The 18064-nt window shown below is 46.5% G+C and overlaps 1 protein-coding gene across 4 annotated transcripts in view; it reads right to left on the reverse strand.

Annotated features, from left to right (window-relative positions):
- Vps8 (VPS8 subunit of CORVET complex) overlaps positions 1–18064 on the reverse strand; it is a 223458-nt gene that overhangs the window by 196852 nt on the left and 8542 nt on the right. For 3 of the 4 annotated variants that reach the window (XM_087575759.1, XM_087575760.1, NM_001427620.1), the window contains 5 exon segments: positions 16589–16900; positions 15814–15882; positions 5548–5678; positions 3502–3595; positions 498–530 (listed from right to left, as the gene is read on the reverse strand). In XM_087575759.1, coding sequence (XP_087431885.1) covers positions 498–530; positions 3502–3595; positions 5548–5678; positions 15814–15882; positions 16589–16741 — 480 coding nt within the window. In that variant the 5' untranslated portion in view covers positions 16742–16900. 4 annotated transcript variants of the gene reach the window in all.

The raw sequence follows: 18064 nt of genomic DNA on the forward strand, positions 1-18064 counted from the left end.
TTATCACCATCAGGCAAGAGACAGCGGAATGGTCCACTTGAGCCCACTTCTTCAGCGGTGACTAATGGGAAAGCCATGGAGGCAGCTGAAGGAAACCAGAAGACAGATCCTTAATGCGCCGTCAAGCCTGCTTTAGCTGGCCCTGGCCACTCCAGACTATGCGCAGCCTGGCCCTGGGGCCCATAGCTGTGGAATATGTCTTAGCAGAGTGAACTCACTCCATGCTATTCCAGTCCTTACTGAACCAGGGACGCAGATCACAGGGGAGCGGATGCTGGAAAGGCTCATTACTCCATTACCTGCTCTCAAGCAAATGCTAAGAGCTAAATAATAAATAAAGGAGAAGGGCTGAGATACAACATGAACAAGCTTTAACACTTGACTACTAACAGAATGGCTTTAAGACTTTATCATAATAGCACTGGATATTTTAAAAATAAGTCTGAGAACTCAGTGAAATTAAAAATCTTACTGTAAGGGTTAAAAGGTGTACTTACAATTGCTGTCGGCAAGCCAGCATCTACTTTGTCCTAAACGAAAACAGAAGAATTGAAAAGGATAACAGTATCGAGAGGAAGCATGCAGCCTCTCCTCACGCACACTCTGACTGAACAACTGAGGTAGGAGGTGCGCCCTTGGCCTGCCCCTCCAGTGAGCTCGATCCCAAAGCTGTGGACAGCAATCAACGAGTGTGGAAGCGACGGTTCTATTTAACTCTGGTAACAGAAACTCCGGGTACTGATTAGAAATACAAATTTAAAGAGAGGAAAGAGGTCTGTTTCCCAAATGCAAACAGATTCTAACAGGGCCAAAATGGTAGAATCAAAGATTTCAGAAGAGGGGAACTTGCTGCAGGCGCCCCATGTCTGAGCAGGGGGCTCCCCTCCAACGGATTAACTCCAGCATCTAAAGGAAGCCCGTGGTTCATGGGAAGCAAGGAGTCAAACACGGGAGGCCAAACATGAAGCGCCACTTCAGCTCCTCCCTAGTGACCATGACCCAAAAGCCACCAACTGTCTGGCAGCAATCTCCATGCATTCAGAAAACTAACAAGCCCTGCTCTATCAATCCTAACACATGCCCTGTGGACTGCATTAGATGCAAAGAGTGCTACAGAGTGTCTATCTGAGGCTTACATAGCCTGAGGTCATCACCACAGCTTGGGTGACAGCACTGTGGCAGCATCTTCACCCAGCATCCAGAGCTGTCCCAAGGCCCTATATAAATATCCGATACATGATTTGCACTCTGTTCTGCATGGAGAAAGGCAGGGGTGAGAGAGCACAGATGAAAAGCATAAACCACATTCAAATGAATGCAGAAGCCATCTGACTCAGAAGGAATAAAGATGTGGGAACCATTTCAGCACTGAATTAGAATTTTCCTGGGGTGGAGCAAGGGAATGATGGAGAAGGGTGTAGGGGATGGATGGCTTGACCAAAAGTAAATGTTATAAAAGTGCTCTAAGGAAACCTTCACTTGTATGCCAATTAAAAAATAAAACCACTCTTGAAAATTGAGATGAATGGGAAACACACAAACGAGAAAATCAAGTGGCACAGCTGGGCAGTGAGCTAAAGCACAGGTGGCACAGCTGAGCAGTGAGCTAAAGCACAGGTGGGATGGCTGGGCAGTGAGCTAAAGCACAGGTGGGGTGGCCGAGCAGTGAGCTAAAGCACAGGTGGGGTGGCTGGGCAGTGAGCTAAAGCACAGGTGGGGTGGCTGGGCAGTGAGCTAAAGCACAGGTGGCACAGCTGAGCAGTGAGCTAAAGCACAGGTGGCACAGCTGAGCAGTGAGCTAAAGCACAGGTGGCACAGCTGAGCAGTGAGCTAAAGCACAGGTGGGGTAGCTCGATTCAGAAAGTATGGGTGATTTCCAAGAACCTGCATTTTAGCAGTCACCCCCACGAGAGCCCAGCACAGGCATGTTTTTAAACAACAATAAAACATTGTGCTGAGGCCTCTATAGTACCTTAAGGCTCATCCTTTAAATGGTAGATTCCTTAAAAACCTAATTCCAATGTATTTTAAATATAGTCATTACTTTGAGAAGGGTCCCTTGTCATCCACAGACTCCTAAGTCAGGGTGATCAAGGTCCAAGCAGGCCTGATAAAAATCACTGCACAGGGCTACAAGCACAATGCAACCAGCCAGGGCAAGTACCCCAAAGAGAAGCAGCTTTACATGTTAATAAGCCAACCATCACAGAAAAACATGCAGCTTAAACGGAGCTGCTAATCCGAGGCCAGAAAAGTACTGCGTCAAGCCCAGTGCAGGAAGAGCAGTGCTATCTGAGCACGTCAAAGCTGCCAGAGCAATGTGGAGAGAACAGAGTGCTGCTGACACTCTGGGATTTATTAGAGCTGCCTCCTCCTCCTCAAGGCGGAGGGAAACCCCTTCTAAACAACAGGTTTATCTAATCAGCGCTCGGTGTCTGAGTTCTAGCTCAGTCTCCACTATTCAAAATATTTTTTAAACTGCACAGGTGGGTCAAATGACTGCTCTGGTTCGTCTTGATTTTGAAAGGAATGAATTTCATCACCTCCATAAGGATTAGATTCAGAAAATGTCATGGAAACACGATCCTCGACAGGTGGTTTCCATTCCGGCGAGCATGAGTTCCTCTCCGTCTAACGGAGGAAGGGCGCTGGCCGGTCTTCAGTGCTTGGCCATCTCTACTTAGCATCATGCTATGTGCGTCGGCAGGGTCAGGGCACCCTAAGTGCCCAGAACAAACATCATCCTCAACCTGCAAAAGAGCTTTCTCTGACAGAACTGAAAACTGGGACACAACCGGATGCCAAGACTCCTATTGTCTCTGTATCTTGTTCAAGCTAAATATATGAACCGTTAACTACACTCCACGAAGAGAACGTGAATGACATCGGAGTCCCTGCTGTCCTCTTCCTCACTACACTGACGTTGTGTCACACACAGGACTGCTGAATTCAGAACACAGACTTGATAGAGTAAACCGAGCTCAGACTGAGAGGTCAGGGGAGGAGCATGAGAGTGCCCAGTGACTCGGTATGACTAGCCAGCTTCACATGCTGTCCCAGTATTCTAAAACATTTCAAAGGAGGCCATGAATACGCCATTGCAGCATCGTACAACGGGCACACTCACCAGGTCCCACCTCCCTACAGCAGCACCCCTTTCCTCCCTGCCTTCAAGCTTCTAAGTCAGGGAGACCTCACCTCCTCCCGAAATTGCAAACCATCAGTGGAAAGGGCTTGTGAGCGTTCTCCTGGCTTGCCACCATGCTTCTTCATTCGGGCGCACCGAAATGCTCACAGACCTTTATTCTCATGGCTACACTAATTCCTCTGTCAAGATGTGTGGCCATGTCTTACAACTCAAAAGTAATCAGAAAAACCATAAAAGCCAAATTGTATTTTTTTTCCTAAACTTTGAGGCAAAAGAGGAGCGGTGCCTGGTCTGTGCTCATCCTACTATGTCACGACACTACAAGTCACGCTGTGAAGAGAACAGACACTCACGGCTGCCGACACGATCTGTGCAGATATCCCCTTTAGGAGTGAATGTCGCATAACCGACCCATGCAGGGAGAAAGAATCCGGTAACTTCTTCTTCCTAAGCGAAAGAGAAGGAAGAAACATTTAACAGATCAAAGGGCTGAAAAGGCAGGATACCAAAGAAGAAAATACTTTTTAAAAAGCATAAAGTGACACTGTTTTTGCTATTAATTATTAATCATTATATAGTTATTATTGTTAACTGCTATTAAAAGACGTATAAAAATCTAACAGAGCAGCATTCAGATGTGTTCTAACTCACCTTGAGGCTTAGAGAGGCTCAAGATAGGCTCTGAGTGGGAACAGTACCAGGACTGACACCACCAAGGGCTTCTGGCTATCAAGTACCAGTCATGTCCAACTTGTGCCCAGGGAGCCACACACAGCCCAGGAAGACCACGAACACAGTTCGACACAAAATCAGGAGCTTGTCTAAGCTGTTACAAGATTATGTGGATGTGATTTTTTTTTCAACTAAGTTACATGGTTCTCAAGTGAGAACCTGTGACAATATCAAAAGAATAAACTGACATTCCTCTGCCACTGCTCAAGATGTCCTCTGCCCACCTGACACAGGCTCAATTTCCTGTTCTCCAGACCACCCCTCCTGCTGATGAGTCTTGCCTCAGACTCCGACCTGTGAGGACTCCAAACACCTTCCCACCGCCCTCACCCACACTTGTCACTCACTATGTTGCACCTGCTTACGACTCCTCTCACTTCCACACCTCGGCACCATCCGAAAAGCATCCTTAAACTTTTACCACACATTAATGGGGCGTGCCCATTCTGACTAAAATTGTGCTCTGCTGATCCAAAGAGGAGGAAGTCACAGGTCCTCTTACCCGGCTCCTATGGCCAAGTAGGAGGAGCTGACGGACGTCTCGTAAATACGAAAGCACAGATCAGAATTATGAATGCCATGTAAATGGAGCATACGGAAGATTAGAGGCACAGCTATGAGGAAAGAGCTGTCTAATCGCCCGAAGGATGAGAATGTTAGGGCACACTGTGGGGAAGCATGACCACAAGCAGGCATAGACGGGGCGGGCAGGAGTGAGCACGCTCACAGACAGGCTCCGGGTGGGAACAGTACCAGGACTGACACCACCAAGGGCTTCTGGCTATGTCCAGTACCAGTCATGTCCAACTTGTGCCCAGTGAGCCACACACAGCCCGGGAGGACCACGAACACAGTTTAACACAAAATCAGGAGCTTGTCTAAGCTGTTACAAGATTACGTGGATGTGATTTTTTTTTTTCAACTAAGTTACATGGTTCTCAAGTGAGAACCTGTGACAATATCAAAAGGTGGGAGACTCTCGATTGGCAACGAGAGAACACCATAGCTTTTAAACAGGGAATTCAGGTCATCAAAGACATCGGTCTGTACGAAAGACGCTGAGCTATGAAGAGGAGGTGAGCACGCCTACAAGGATCCCTGTCCAAGATGGCGACCTCAGGAAGACAGCCCTGACACAAGAAAAATCTCTGAGAAGCGCTGAGCACGTGGGCAGCGGTCCAGCCACACACGTGGACTCAATAAAGCATTTCACACGGAGCTTCCTCCATACCTCTCACGTGAGAAATGTTTCATGTTCTCAAAAGAACCTGGAACGTGAAAACAGCCCACACTGAAGTTAGAGGCCAAAGCCTTCCCCCAACCTTTAATCATCTTTGAGAGTCTCCTCTGAACTTGCTCCAAGGAAATGCAGAACTCTGGAGCTGACCTTGGAGAGTGGGTGTGGGGGGGAGTGGAGGGGACATGGGCGGCTAGGGGGCCGAGCTCCATACAGTGTGCCCCAAATGAGCCATGGCCCCCTCCAACAGCTAATTACATGGGAGTGTGAAGACATTTACTTTAAATAATCAAACTATGCTGCGCCGTGAAGATGCTGACTTTTAAAAAATCAAATTAGAACGTACCATAAAGAGGGTGACTTTAAATAACTTTAAATAACCATACATTTACTTTAGCCGTACACAAGTACGATTTACAAGAATATTTACCTCTTTAGGTTGGCCCTGTCGCCACTGTCTGAGCTTGCCACAGATGAGGTGTCATAGGAGTGAGAGTCGATGGTGTCGACGTTTAACAATGTAGGGTCCTCCAGAACAAAAGACTCCTCTTCATCGTCCGTCTAAATTGAAAGAAGATAGACCGTTAACTCAAGACTCCAAATGCTCATTGCTGGCCTCTCCACAGCACCCCAGGGGCCGCCTCTGCTTTTCCCTGCTCTTCCACACACACATTCTCATTCACAGAGAGGCACGGCGCAGGACACACAGAATGAGATTTCAACACCACACAGAGATCGCTCGCTAGAGAGTTCGTGAACTCTAGAGAGTTCCCTTACAGCAGGAAGATGCAGAACGGGCATGCAGACCACTGTTGGCTGCGAATACCTTTACAGGAAACTAACGATCGCTGGCTAATTAGAAAAAAAAAAAAAAATCTCACCTGGCTGTAAGTGTCTGCATGAAAACATGATAGGTATACAGAAGGAAGGCATTCTGGGTGGGAAACAACATGTGCAGAAACCTTGACCACATAACATGGGTTTTTACTGGAGGGTAGAGGAAGTTGTCATAAGTGGCTGGAGTCTATGGGCAGACGCTGAAGGTGGCCTAGAAAGATGTGCTGGGGTCCAGGCCGTAGAAGGTGCTGTTTTCCATCAGGTTTGGAGCAGCAGGGCCTCTGTCTGCCTTGTCTGCCACTGTATCTGCAGTAAGGAGGCCTGGCGTGTAACAGTGCCCACGCACTGATTTACTAGAGTACTCTCTGCAGCGGGCAGTGAGAAGGCTATCAAGACTTTCGAGGAGCAGAGACAAGATGGGAGCCCTGTTTCAGAATGAAAACTAAGGCCACGTGCTGGATGAAGGGGACAGGGAGAGGCTGTGGCAGGAGTAGTATTAAAGACCAGATAGAGGGTTATTTGAATACCAAAGAAGAAAAGGTTCCTGCTGAGGAAAGCTGGGGCCAAGGGAGCCATGAGGCAAGAGGGCCGCACTAAGCTAAAGTCAAGGCCCTGGGTATCCCTTAAACGTGGGTTGGGGAGTTCAGGACAGGTAAAAAGTGGATGATGAGTTAGTGTTGAGGGACATGGTGAAGCGACAGTCCCGACCCACAGCCCACAAACAGTAGATGAAGGAGTCAGGCTCCAGAGCCATGCAGCTGACTCTGGGCCAGTCACTGTCCCAGGGAAGTCAGCCATGCCCATTACTCCTCTCCCCCCTGAGCTGCTGCCTTAGGTCCTAGCCGCTGCCCAGTTTCAGTCAGCCCAGCGTCCATGCTGCACTCCGTACTGACCATTCCCTACTGGAAGCATCCTCTTTCCCTGGTTCCCAACAGATGTGCCTTGCCCTGTTTATGTGGACTCTCACAGGTCACATTTCCCAGCTTCTCCTCAGCCCACCATTAAACTGCTAATCCACAGGAATATTTGTGGCTCTCTTCTCCTGCTACTTAGACACTCCCTACTTAAGCAAGCGCTTTTATAACCACAGCTTTAAGTGCCATGTGGTAATGGCTCTGAAATCTGTCTTCGACATCAACATAAAGGAGTCTATAATTTCACTACATTCCAGAATTCTCCACCACACGTAAGTCTGCTAAGAATGAGTCTGTGCTTGGCAAGGAGGCAGTTACTTGAGAGCTGAAAGAGACTGCCACAATTGCTGGAGGAAAAGGAAATAATTTGGAAATCAGAACTACAGGGTAAAGGTCACAAGCAGGAGAGTCAGTCAAAGCCTTATTTGATTTTCTTAAGTAGCCTGGACACACAATTAAATAAAACAGATCACCTGAGAAAAGCCAGGCTCATGGGATAACCGAAGGAAAAAGAGAAGGAAATAAAAGGATTGAGGAAGCCAACAGGAATGTAAAATTACAGCTACACAGTAGAGATCAATTTCCCCAAACTGTAAAACCCATGCGCTCTTATCAAGTTGAACAGAGTGAGCCTTGCATGGTGGAAGTCCAAAACTTAGACATCACTCTCAATGGCGGCAGAGCTGGGACACCCCAACCGCTGGCTATCAAGGCCTGTGTTTGTTTTATTTACTGATAATGTGGTTTCTTTAGATTTATGATTATGTTGTATACGTGTGTCTGCCTGTCTGTCTGTCTGTCTGGGTGTTTTATCTGCATGTAGTATCTACAGAGACAAGAAGGCAGCATCAGACACCAGGGAACCAGAGTTACAGACAGTTGTGAGCCACAATGTGGGTGCTGGGAATCAAACCTGGGTCCTGTGCAAGAGCAACGAGTGTCCACAGTGACTGAGCCAACTCTCTAGGACCATATTATTAACTTTTTGTTGTTGTTGTTGTTTTGAGACAGGGTATCATGTAGCCTAAGCTAGCCTTGAGCTCCCTTATGCAGCTGAGAAGGACCCTGAACTCCTGATGAGTCCTCCTCTGCTTCATCTTCCCCTTCTTCCCTCCTTAGTATGTGTCTTTGTGTCTGTGTATGTGTTTACCTGTGTGTGTGTGTGTCTGTTCGTCTGTGTACATGTCTGTGTCTGGGTGTCTGTTTAGATGTGTGTGTACCTGTATATTTGTGTGTGCATCTGTCTGTGTCTAAGTTTGTGTCTCTGTGCATATACATGTATGTGTGTCTCTGTGTCTGTCTGTAGGTTGTCTGAGTCTGTGTGTGTGCGCATGTCTGTGTATGTATGCATGTCATGAGTCTGTGTGTGTGTGCATATGTATGTGTGTCTGTGTGTACATATGCCATCTGAGTCTATGTGTGTGTATATATGTATGTGTGTGTATACGTGTGTGTGTGTGTGTGTGTGTGTGTGTGTGTGTGTGTGTGTGTTACTGGTGATGAATCCCAGGGCCTCCCATGCTAGGCACATGTTCTACTGCTAAGCTACATTCCCAGACTTAAGATCTAAAGTCCCAATCTTAGATTGTGATGATGTGATACTGGGGCAGCCACAGACAGACCAATTAAATCAATTCTCAAATAGATGATCCTCTAAGCTGTAGCAAAGGTGACATCACAGACTTTGGAACAAACACGATAATATCATCACGGCCTCAGAATGGCAAGATCTTCTTGTCACAAAGGAAACACAAATGACGAGCCACAGTGGGAAAGTTTGGAGAGCTGGACTGTTCTAAAAGCTCCTGGGTATCAAATGAGAACAGCAGTGCTGTAAAAAGGTGCACAGTGAAAGAAGGCAAGTGTGTGGACCGTGAGTGATGACTGAAGACTTCACAAACCACTGTCTTTAAAAGAAAGCTTTCCACCAGGTATTCAAACGGCCAAAACCAACCTGGAGGCATCCAATGTCATCGATCGTCGGGGAAATTAAAATTAAAATCACTCTGCACTTTTCCTTCAGTATAAAAGGCCAAAGAGAGGCACACAAATTCAACGGTTAACAAGCACATAGATGACCAGACCTCTGGTACATTTCCCCTAAAGAATATAGTAAAACAACACTTTGACAGCCTGCAGCAGTGCTCACAAACGCTGTTACACATGATCGCTTACCAATTCTAAAGGGCACGCACAAGAAAACTGTGAGAATGTAGCTGTGTGAGCACAAGCCATGATAAAAATGTCCTCGTCTGTAACCACGTGAGTACCTAGCAATAGGAGGATGAACAGATGAGGCAGAGAGAGTCGTAAACAGTTATAAGACATGGCAAAACCCCAGAACAGTGTATAGAAAAAGTCTGACACAGGCACACATGCCATGCACATACATGTACATACATGTACACACACTACATGCACAAGAGTACACTATCCTGTGTGTAAGGTCAGTCAGGCAAACCAGTCCCTATGGGTAGAAGCTGGAATCGGTTATTCTGGACCTTGGTGAGGAAGCCCAAGAGGAGCTCCTGGGATAGGCTCCACATTCTACCTCGCAGGCCGTTCAGTTGGAAAGTTTCCTCCACGCTACATGCTACAATTCGTTCACCGTGCTGTGCGCACGAGATGTTCACAAGATAATCCTAGCTACCCAACAGCAGAACTGAAGTGAACCCAACACTACTCTGACACTTTGAAAGGTCAAGAGACAAGGTCATGCCAAGGTCAAAGGACAAGTTTAGTGGAAGATAGGGACCAGAAGAAAAAGGGTTATGTTAGAGAATGTAACTTCCAACCTAGGTCCTGAGAGGCAGTGATTTCAAGGCCTGGGAATGTTATTTCATGTGCTGAGTCTTGGGCTCACAATGTCTCACAAGTTCCTATCTTCCCATCTTAAGAACACGTTAGGTCCAGCTTTGGCCAACCTCCCTCAGGCTGATATATGAACACTGTAGAATGTACACATAATTATGCTAGAGAAAGAGCCTTTCCCTGCTGCCCTTTTTGGTTTGTTAATAATTTTCTTTAATAACCCCGATAGTCTTTGCTGGTCTCCAGACCCAGGCCAAGGGCTGAGGTGCATGTTTATCATGCCAAAATGGACCTGGCCTCCGGGTTCTCCCAGCATCCCTCAGTCCCTGCCTGTTAGAGGACATGGCTGGAGTACCTGCCCTCTGCCCTGAAATTTCCAGCCAAGGGCTAGAAGCTCTTTCCTACATAATCCATTGGTGCGTCCCCCTCCCCCTGCATTTTCTCTCTACTTGAGTGCACACGCTCTTTCTCTTTCTATTCACTCCCTGCTATCTCCCTCCCTGTGGTGACTCCCCTAGCACTCTGGGACCAGTGAATCCGCCCAAGATCAGCGTCCCTTTGAATTCTTTCATTCAGCTTGAATCGGCTTACGTCACTGGCGGAGAACAGCTTATCGGTCTTCACAATGATTCTCTTACTTTTTTCTCTCTCTTATTACCTCTCTCCCTAAGCCTGCCCTTTTCCAAGTCCCATGTGTCTCTCAAGGGCAGAGACTGTCATATGGCACTATGCAATGCCAGCGTCCGTCTACCACAGAGACCTAAAGCAGCAAGCACTGAATTATACTCACCGTGATCGCTCTAGGGTGACAGTCGGGCTCACTTCCTGGTTTTCAAACCCACCAATCCCTGGGCTCACCCCAAGCTCAGGACTTGATATCCCACCAATCCTCACTCTGGAAATCACTACCCTGGAAAACTCCACCCCCAGAAACCCTATATAAAGCCTGCCTTCTGCTCAGTTCCCAGCTGCTTCTCACCAGAGCACAGGCAGCCACCCTCCTGGGTTTTTCCCCTCCAATGGATCTCTTGAATGAGGTTTGCCGTGTGGTGGGATTCTATGGTATTCCTTGGCTCCTGACTGCCAGGGTACCTTTCCTTCAGAGCTGCATCATTGGCCCTGGGGAAGCCTTCCCCGTCGCAGCCATAGCTCTCACAACAGCAGCACTGCCTTCTCGGTGAGCTACAGAACAACAGTATTTACTGTTCCTCAGGGACGAGAGAGTTGTGCTGGGATAGCCTGCTTTCATGATCAATGACAGTCTCGTTCTTTAAAATATGTTTTTAATTTATTATCTTTAGATTACTAAAATGAAAACAAAATATTAGGTTTACTTTTTTTTTTTTTTTTTTTTTTTTGGTTCTTTTCGGAGCTGGGGACCAAACCCAGGTTTACTTATTTTTATATTATGTGTATGAGTGTTCTGACCTCATGTATGTATGCCGAACACGTGTGAGCCTGGCATCCGAGGAGGTCCAAAGAGGGCATCAGATCCCTTGGAAGTGAGGTTAAGGACGGTTGTGAGACACCATGTAGGTGCTGAGAATTGAACCCAAGTTCGCTGCAAAGCAGTGCTCTTGACTGCTGAGATGTCCCTCCAGCCCAATAAAGGCATTATTCTTATTGACAGTGTTTGTGTACAGATATGCAAATAAGGCTATGCAAGCTCCTTAGGATCTTATTCTCTACTGAGTAAGATTCCTCCAACAAAAATGCAATTAAACGTTTAACCACACTAGCTAAAATTAATTTCCCTCCCTCTAAATAAAAGGTTTTGTTAGACATTAATAATTATAAATACTTCATAAAACTAATAAATTGATAACATTTCACTGCAAAAGATCCTTTTAAGCACAAGGCTACCTATATAAAAACTTAAAATGTGGGGTGGAGAGACGGCTCAGAGGTTAAGAGCACTGGGTGACCACTCCTACAGAGGTCCTGAGTTCAAATCCCAGCAACCATCTATAATGAGATTTGGTACCCTCGTCTGGCATGCAGGCAGAACATTGTATACATAATAAAAATAAAAAAGAATACTGAAAATGTTTTAAGTCTCTTTTTTGTCCGTTTGTTTTTAAGACTTATTTATATATAAGTACACTGTAGCTGTCCTCAGACACACCAGAAGAGGGCATCGGATCCCATTACAGATGGCTGTGAGCCACCATGTGGTTGCTGGGATTTGAACTCAGGACCTCGGGAAGAGCAGTCGGTGCTCTTAACCACTGAGACATCTCTCCAGCCCCCATGCTTTAAGTCTTAACACAGTAAAACACTTTTGAAGTCAAATACAATCAAAGTAATTATAACATCAGGCTGATTTTAAAAAAAAAAAGGAGAGAGAGAAAGAGAAAGAGAAAAAGAAGGAAAAGTAGCAAGCTCAGTGGCAGGGCGCTTGCCCAGATTACACAAGACCCTGGGTTCAATCCACAGCACCACAAAAAGTAAACTAGAAAGGTGGCTGAAGGAGCCCAAAGAGCAAACCACTGAGCAGCACTCCTCCACGTCTCTGCCTCAGTTCCTGCCTTGGTTCCTGCCCAGGCTTCCCTCTGGGATCCCAAGTGGCTTTCAGCTCTGGTGTTTACCAAAGAGATGGAAACCCAGTGAGGACACCCACCTTCCAGTATAAGCCAGCAAGCCTGGGCACTCGCTAGAAGGTGGGAAGACACACCGTGGCCCCGCGGCAGTGCCCAGGGTAAGGGGGTGAAATGATTTATGTGAAATGGTTATGAATTACAGAGAACTAAATAAGAAGTGTCCCCACCCACACCAGCGCACCCGACATTTCTCTTTTGACACAAGCGACTGACCTTTTCACGATGCTGTGGCAGATCGTGCTAATGTTTGGGCATCCGCTTAACAGCCAGCATCTCAAAACTAACTGGCACTTGCTGGGAAGAGACGGTGGTAAGCTGTCGGAGATCTGCCTACCTCTGTGAAAAGGTTCATTGCCTGAATGCTATGTCTTAAAGATCCAAAAAAGCATCTCGAAGAATTGTTTAAAAATTGAAGAAAACCCAGGAGGTATGAGAAGCGGACGGTGTCCTGAGTGACCATGGAGTGTTCACAAGAGCACAGCCATATCAAGGACCCCAGTGCCCCAGACCTTAGGGAACCACTGAGCCTTCCTTCCCCAGGTCCTGTGGATGTTGGCAGTCCATGCAGACAATGTCCCTCGCAGCTTCCCCCTCCTGCATGTTTACACCTGACACTGCTCCCCTGCAGAGACCCCAGCCAGGATCAGCCACACCGGCCTCCTTCTCAGCTGTGCATCATAAACCTGCCTCTCCACCCAGGTTCACCATAAAATAAAGATGCTGAATTCCCCTGCTGTGGCCGGTGCACCTCCTGACCCCAGCTTTTCTTTGTCTGTGTGTGTCTGTTGTTCCCGCATTCACCACCACCCCAGTTAGGTCAATCCCTGCTGCTGTACAAGGTCGTGGGAGAAGACCTGCCATGGGTAGATTACCTCCCTACAGACTGTCGGCCGAAGAAACCCTTGAGGTCCCCACAAGCCATAAAGGCCGGTGCTTTGGGTGGCCAGACAGCTGCGTGTTCTGGGAATGGGCTCTGGCCGGCCTGAGCGTGGCAACCACGGCGCTGACAGGCCTTGCCCTTCTCCCATTCTCTTTCCCTTGCTAAAAACTTTACATTCCTAAGGCCAGCCACCAAGTCACTTGGCCACATCCTCTTCCTGAGGCTGACTACCAAGGTCCTGTTATCAAAGTGTTTAAGTCCAGCAATCAAAACCCCCCAATTAAATTAAACACCTCACCCTAACATGGAGTCTCCCCCTTTTCCCTTCACAAACTGCCTTTTGCCTGCAGGTCATGTCTGTCTCCTCTCTATCCAGTGTAGTCCTTTGTCGTCCTCTGAGAGAAGTACATCTTCCCCTCTGCTTTGTCCGCCTCTCCTTCTCCCTTGTACTCTGTCCCCCACCCTTGTCTTTTATTATGAGCTGAGAACGTGGTCTCGGAGGGTCCTGAACAGATACTGGTCCCTACACTCTGGTTTCTGTACACGGAGAAGTCAGACAGGGCCCGTGCTGGGGCTCTCCTTTGCTGTCTGTCTTCTGCAGCACCAGAAGGTGCCATCCAGGCTACCGGTGATTGTCACTAACGGGTCTGCTAGCTATCAACCGTGGGCCGCACTAGGTGAAAGATGTGCCCGCTGCTACACTAATGGTATGGCTGCTACGGACGCAACCAAGTGCTCTGTGAAGGAGTGTGGGGGCCACTTCACGGAAGGAAAACAGTGTCCTATATACTGTAGGCCACGGTGAAACCCTTTACCTGAGGAAATCACAAAGGCCAGGGCAGGCTACTGCGATGACTTCATGGAATGGGTGTGATGTGCCCGCTAACTGCCTTCTAAAGACTTCTGTCTAACTTCGGGGCTGACCACCTTCACTGTGGGGGAGGGTTATTTGCTGTGGGGCGTGGTTACTCACAGAGACTCATAATAATCAAACTGCTAAAAGCAAGTGGCGTGTTGTGGTGTGATGGCCCACTCTCAGGAAACAGTCATGTACATACATGTCGACCCTTCCAAAGCTCAGGTAATGATGGCAGAAAGTGTGTGTGTAGGAGCCACAGGATAGGAGCGGAGACTGAAGAATAGCTTTCACCTCGGGAGATAGCGCAACCGTACCATTGCCACCTCAAGCAGAGATAACCCTGGCTCTTCACGTTTAGAGTGGGAATCGAAAGAGGGTCACCGGAGTCTCACTTACAGGAGAGTTTATAGAGAGCTTACATTTTCAAAGGGTTAGAGTCCATGATCATAATGGAAGGCAGGACGACAGCTTTTGAAACCTCAAAGCTCACCCCCAATAACACACCTACTCCAACAAGGCCATACCTCCTAATCCTTCCCAGACAGCTTCACTAAGGACCAAATGTGGCCTATTGGAGCCATTCTCATTCAAACCCCCAGAGCTGGGATTCCACCTGCACTGGCCTCCTGCCTCACTGCTGCCTGTAGTTTGGAAAGGTCTGAGCATATATAGGAGGAAGAAGATCAGATGGGATGGCTATTCTTCATTGTCAACTTGACTTCATCTGGAATTAACTAAAACCCAAGCAGGTGGGTCACCTGTGAGAGATTTCTTTTTTTTTCTTAATTAAATCATTTGATTGAGAAGACCCATTTTTCATCCAGATCTTTTGAGGAGGGAATGATCCCATTTTAGTCTGGGCCACATCCTCTTGGTCGCACCCTATATAAACGACATGGAAGGAGGAGGCTTACTCTTTGCCTGCTTGCTTTCACACTCTTGATGGCAAGTCCAACCCTTCACTGGCATAAGAACCTACTTCTTCGAGAGTCTGGCATACACTGAGGACCAGGTGAGACAGTAGGCCTTGTGGACTAAACACAGACTAAATTCTTGAACTTTCAGTTGGTAGTCAGCCACTGTCGGACTACCTAGACACAGCTATTCTAATATTTCTATATAATTTCATTCTCTATATATTTCATTCTGATATATATCATATATCTAGTGTGTATACACACACACACACACACACACACACACACACACACAAACACACACACACACACATGTTCTGTTTCTCTAGAGAACCCTGACTAATAGACCAACTTTCATGATGGATGAGAGATGGGATGGAAATTTTAGTGACTATATTTGAGTTGTGTATTCTCTTAAAACTGAGGCAAATAAAGTTCTGGCTCACCAAGTTGGACTTGCATAGAATCTTTTCTTGGTCTATCACTGGTCTCTTATATCAAGTGAATTCACCTTTGCTCATGGACACCCTCCCCACCAAAAGGAAACAGAACAGCTGGGAAAAGGGGCAAAAGATTCGAGATCTAGCTTACTGCTGACCAACAGAGCTTTCTGCATTGATGAAGATACTATGTGTCTTTGCTGATCACTATGATAGCCCCTAGTCACACATGGCTACTGAGCTTCTGAAATGAGGTTGGCACAACTGAGAAACTGAAGTATTACTTCGCATAATTTTTAAGTTGACACATGTAATTAGTGGCTACCATACTAGACAGTATACATCCAAATACACACACTGTAACTAATCCAATATGTTATGAATAATCAATGAGAAATCGATGCCACGAATTGAGAGTGACCAGTAACATTTACTTACCTCGTTAAGAATGCTCTCCAGAGTTGGAGGAGTATCCACCTGAGGAATATCAAACTCCTTGTCATCGATCTAAATAAAGAAATAAAAGTTCGCATGAGTTTTTTTTTCTCATAGCTGTGAAATATTTTAAATAACTAAGAACCACTGTCAAAGGGGAAACTTACTGCTAACTGGATCATAAGTTCAACTCAGTAATCCCTGGCCACACACTCAGTGACCCACAAGGCCAGGAACACCCTGACTCTGACAGCCCTAGACCTTTCTAGAAATTTGCAGGACTTTTGTCACTCCCGTCTCAGGATGAGAAAACGTCTCAAGCCAGATCCTCCTTTCCTAACTTTGGACTTGAGACCTAACTGACATGCCGCATGCCGCAGAACTTCATGGTGAAGAATGACGAAGCTTAAAAAGAAGTTGTCATTAAATACGCTCCCAGCCACGGAAACCATTGATATTCAACCAAGAAAGCAAGCTGGTGAGGTGTGAGGTAGGAATTCTAACGTGCCCATCGTCTGAGTGCGCTAGAGAGGGTTTTCTGCACAGCTGCACACCAGTGTCTTCAACTACAGAGTGGATTACCGGTATAAACTCAAGGACGCCAGAGTGCTCCGTAAACAGGAACAGACCACACAAATCAGATTGATGGGACCTTGTAAAAACCATACAGACTCCCGCTAACCAGGCATGCGAAAACGACGGGCTCAAGGTATGAGAGTCATAAAGCGCACTAGCTCAAGTTTTGTTAAAAATCACTTGAAGAAAGCTAAACTTTTACCAGATCATTTTTGAACTCCAGCTCCTTGTCCAGATCTATGCAAGAGAATTTTGAAAGGGAAGCTTCTAAATTAAAAGACTTGTTCAACTCTTCTTCCACAGTCCTGGCGCACGGGTTCTGTTCCAAATTCTCCTGGCCTGGTTCGTTTTCCATATTTGCTTTCGATAACTGAATTCAACCACTCCCAGCAGTTGTTTCTTGCTTTTGGTCTTGGGTTGCAGATCTCTTCGGTAGGGAGGTAGGTGTTACCTAGACATCTTCTTCTTAGCTGGACATTTCAGAGACGTTCTTGATAAGGTTCTACTTGGTCATCTGTTTGTAGACAAAAAGAAAGGGGATGGAGGGTAAGATGTGGGTGGAGGGCTCCTACGAGAACACAGAGGGGAAAATGTAGCTCAGACTTGGAGAGGGATGGAACTGGAACCTCCACCCAAGTCGAGAGACAAACAAAACTGACATGAAGCACGGTGGGTCCTAGACAGCACCAAGCAGACGTAAATACCTGCAGCCAGAGGGCAGACTGGTGCTGAAGCTCCCAGTTAACCCGTCCTTCTCTTCTGGGACCTCAGGACCTCCCAGCTCCTGGGCAGGAAGCACACAGACTCATCTTTGAACCAGCTAAGTGTATATGCCCAAGGCAGACAGTTATTTAACAGCACACTAGCAAACCCATGAGCTGATTTACAAGGTGGAGTCAACAGTGACCCCAGAACAAAATAATTACACAAAGCCAGTCATGAAAAAAAAAAACATGGTTATCCTTAGGGAAAAATAAAATAGTCAAGTAATCTAGAAATGAATACATTTTTCTGTGTTTCACAGCTTAAAACAAGACCATGCATTATACATTGAAAGATAAACTGGTAATCCTAAAGATTGTCCATTTCTAGAAAATGAAAACTACTAAAAGCAATAAAAGTTTAATGTCAGCTGGGCAGTGGTGGTACACACCTTTAATCCCAGCACTTGAGAGACAGAGGCAGGTAGATCTCAGAGTTCAAGGTCAGCCTGGACTACAGAGTGAGTTCCAGGACAGCCAGGGCTACAACCGTGAAACCCTGTCTTAGAAAAACAAAAACAAAAACAAAAACAAAAACAAAAAAACAAAAAAAAAAAAGCTTGGATGTTTAAATTTTATTTTGAATGTCTTTAGATTATGTTTCAATTAGACTACAAGTGGCATAATTTTTCAGTCTGCCTGCTTTTGTCTGTAAACATGAACAAAGAGATAATCCAAAGTAGTAACAAGCAAAGCATCAAGTTGTCCTCTGAGGTGTTTACCACAGTAGGACGTCCTTCCTACAGCAGTAGACACTGTCTCACTTTTTATTATTCAGCTTTTCATTCAATCATGAATTAAAAATGTTAAATGGGGCTGGAGAGATGACTCAGCGGTTAAGAGCACTGGCTGCTCTTCCGAGGTCCTGAGTTCAATTCCCAGCAACCACATGGTGGCTCACGACCATCTGGAATGGG

Source organism: Rattus norvegicus, chromosome 11 (assembly GCF_021556685.1).
Source record: "Rattus norvegicus strain SHRSP/BbbUtx chromosome 11, alternate assembly SHRSP_T2T, whole genome shotgun sequence".
Classification (NCBI taxonomy): Eukaryota; Metazoa; Chordata; class Mammalia; order Rodentia; family Muridae; genus Rattus; species Rattus norvegicus.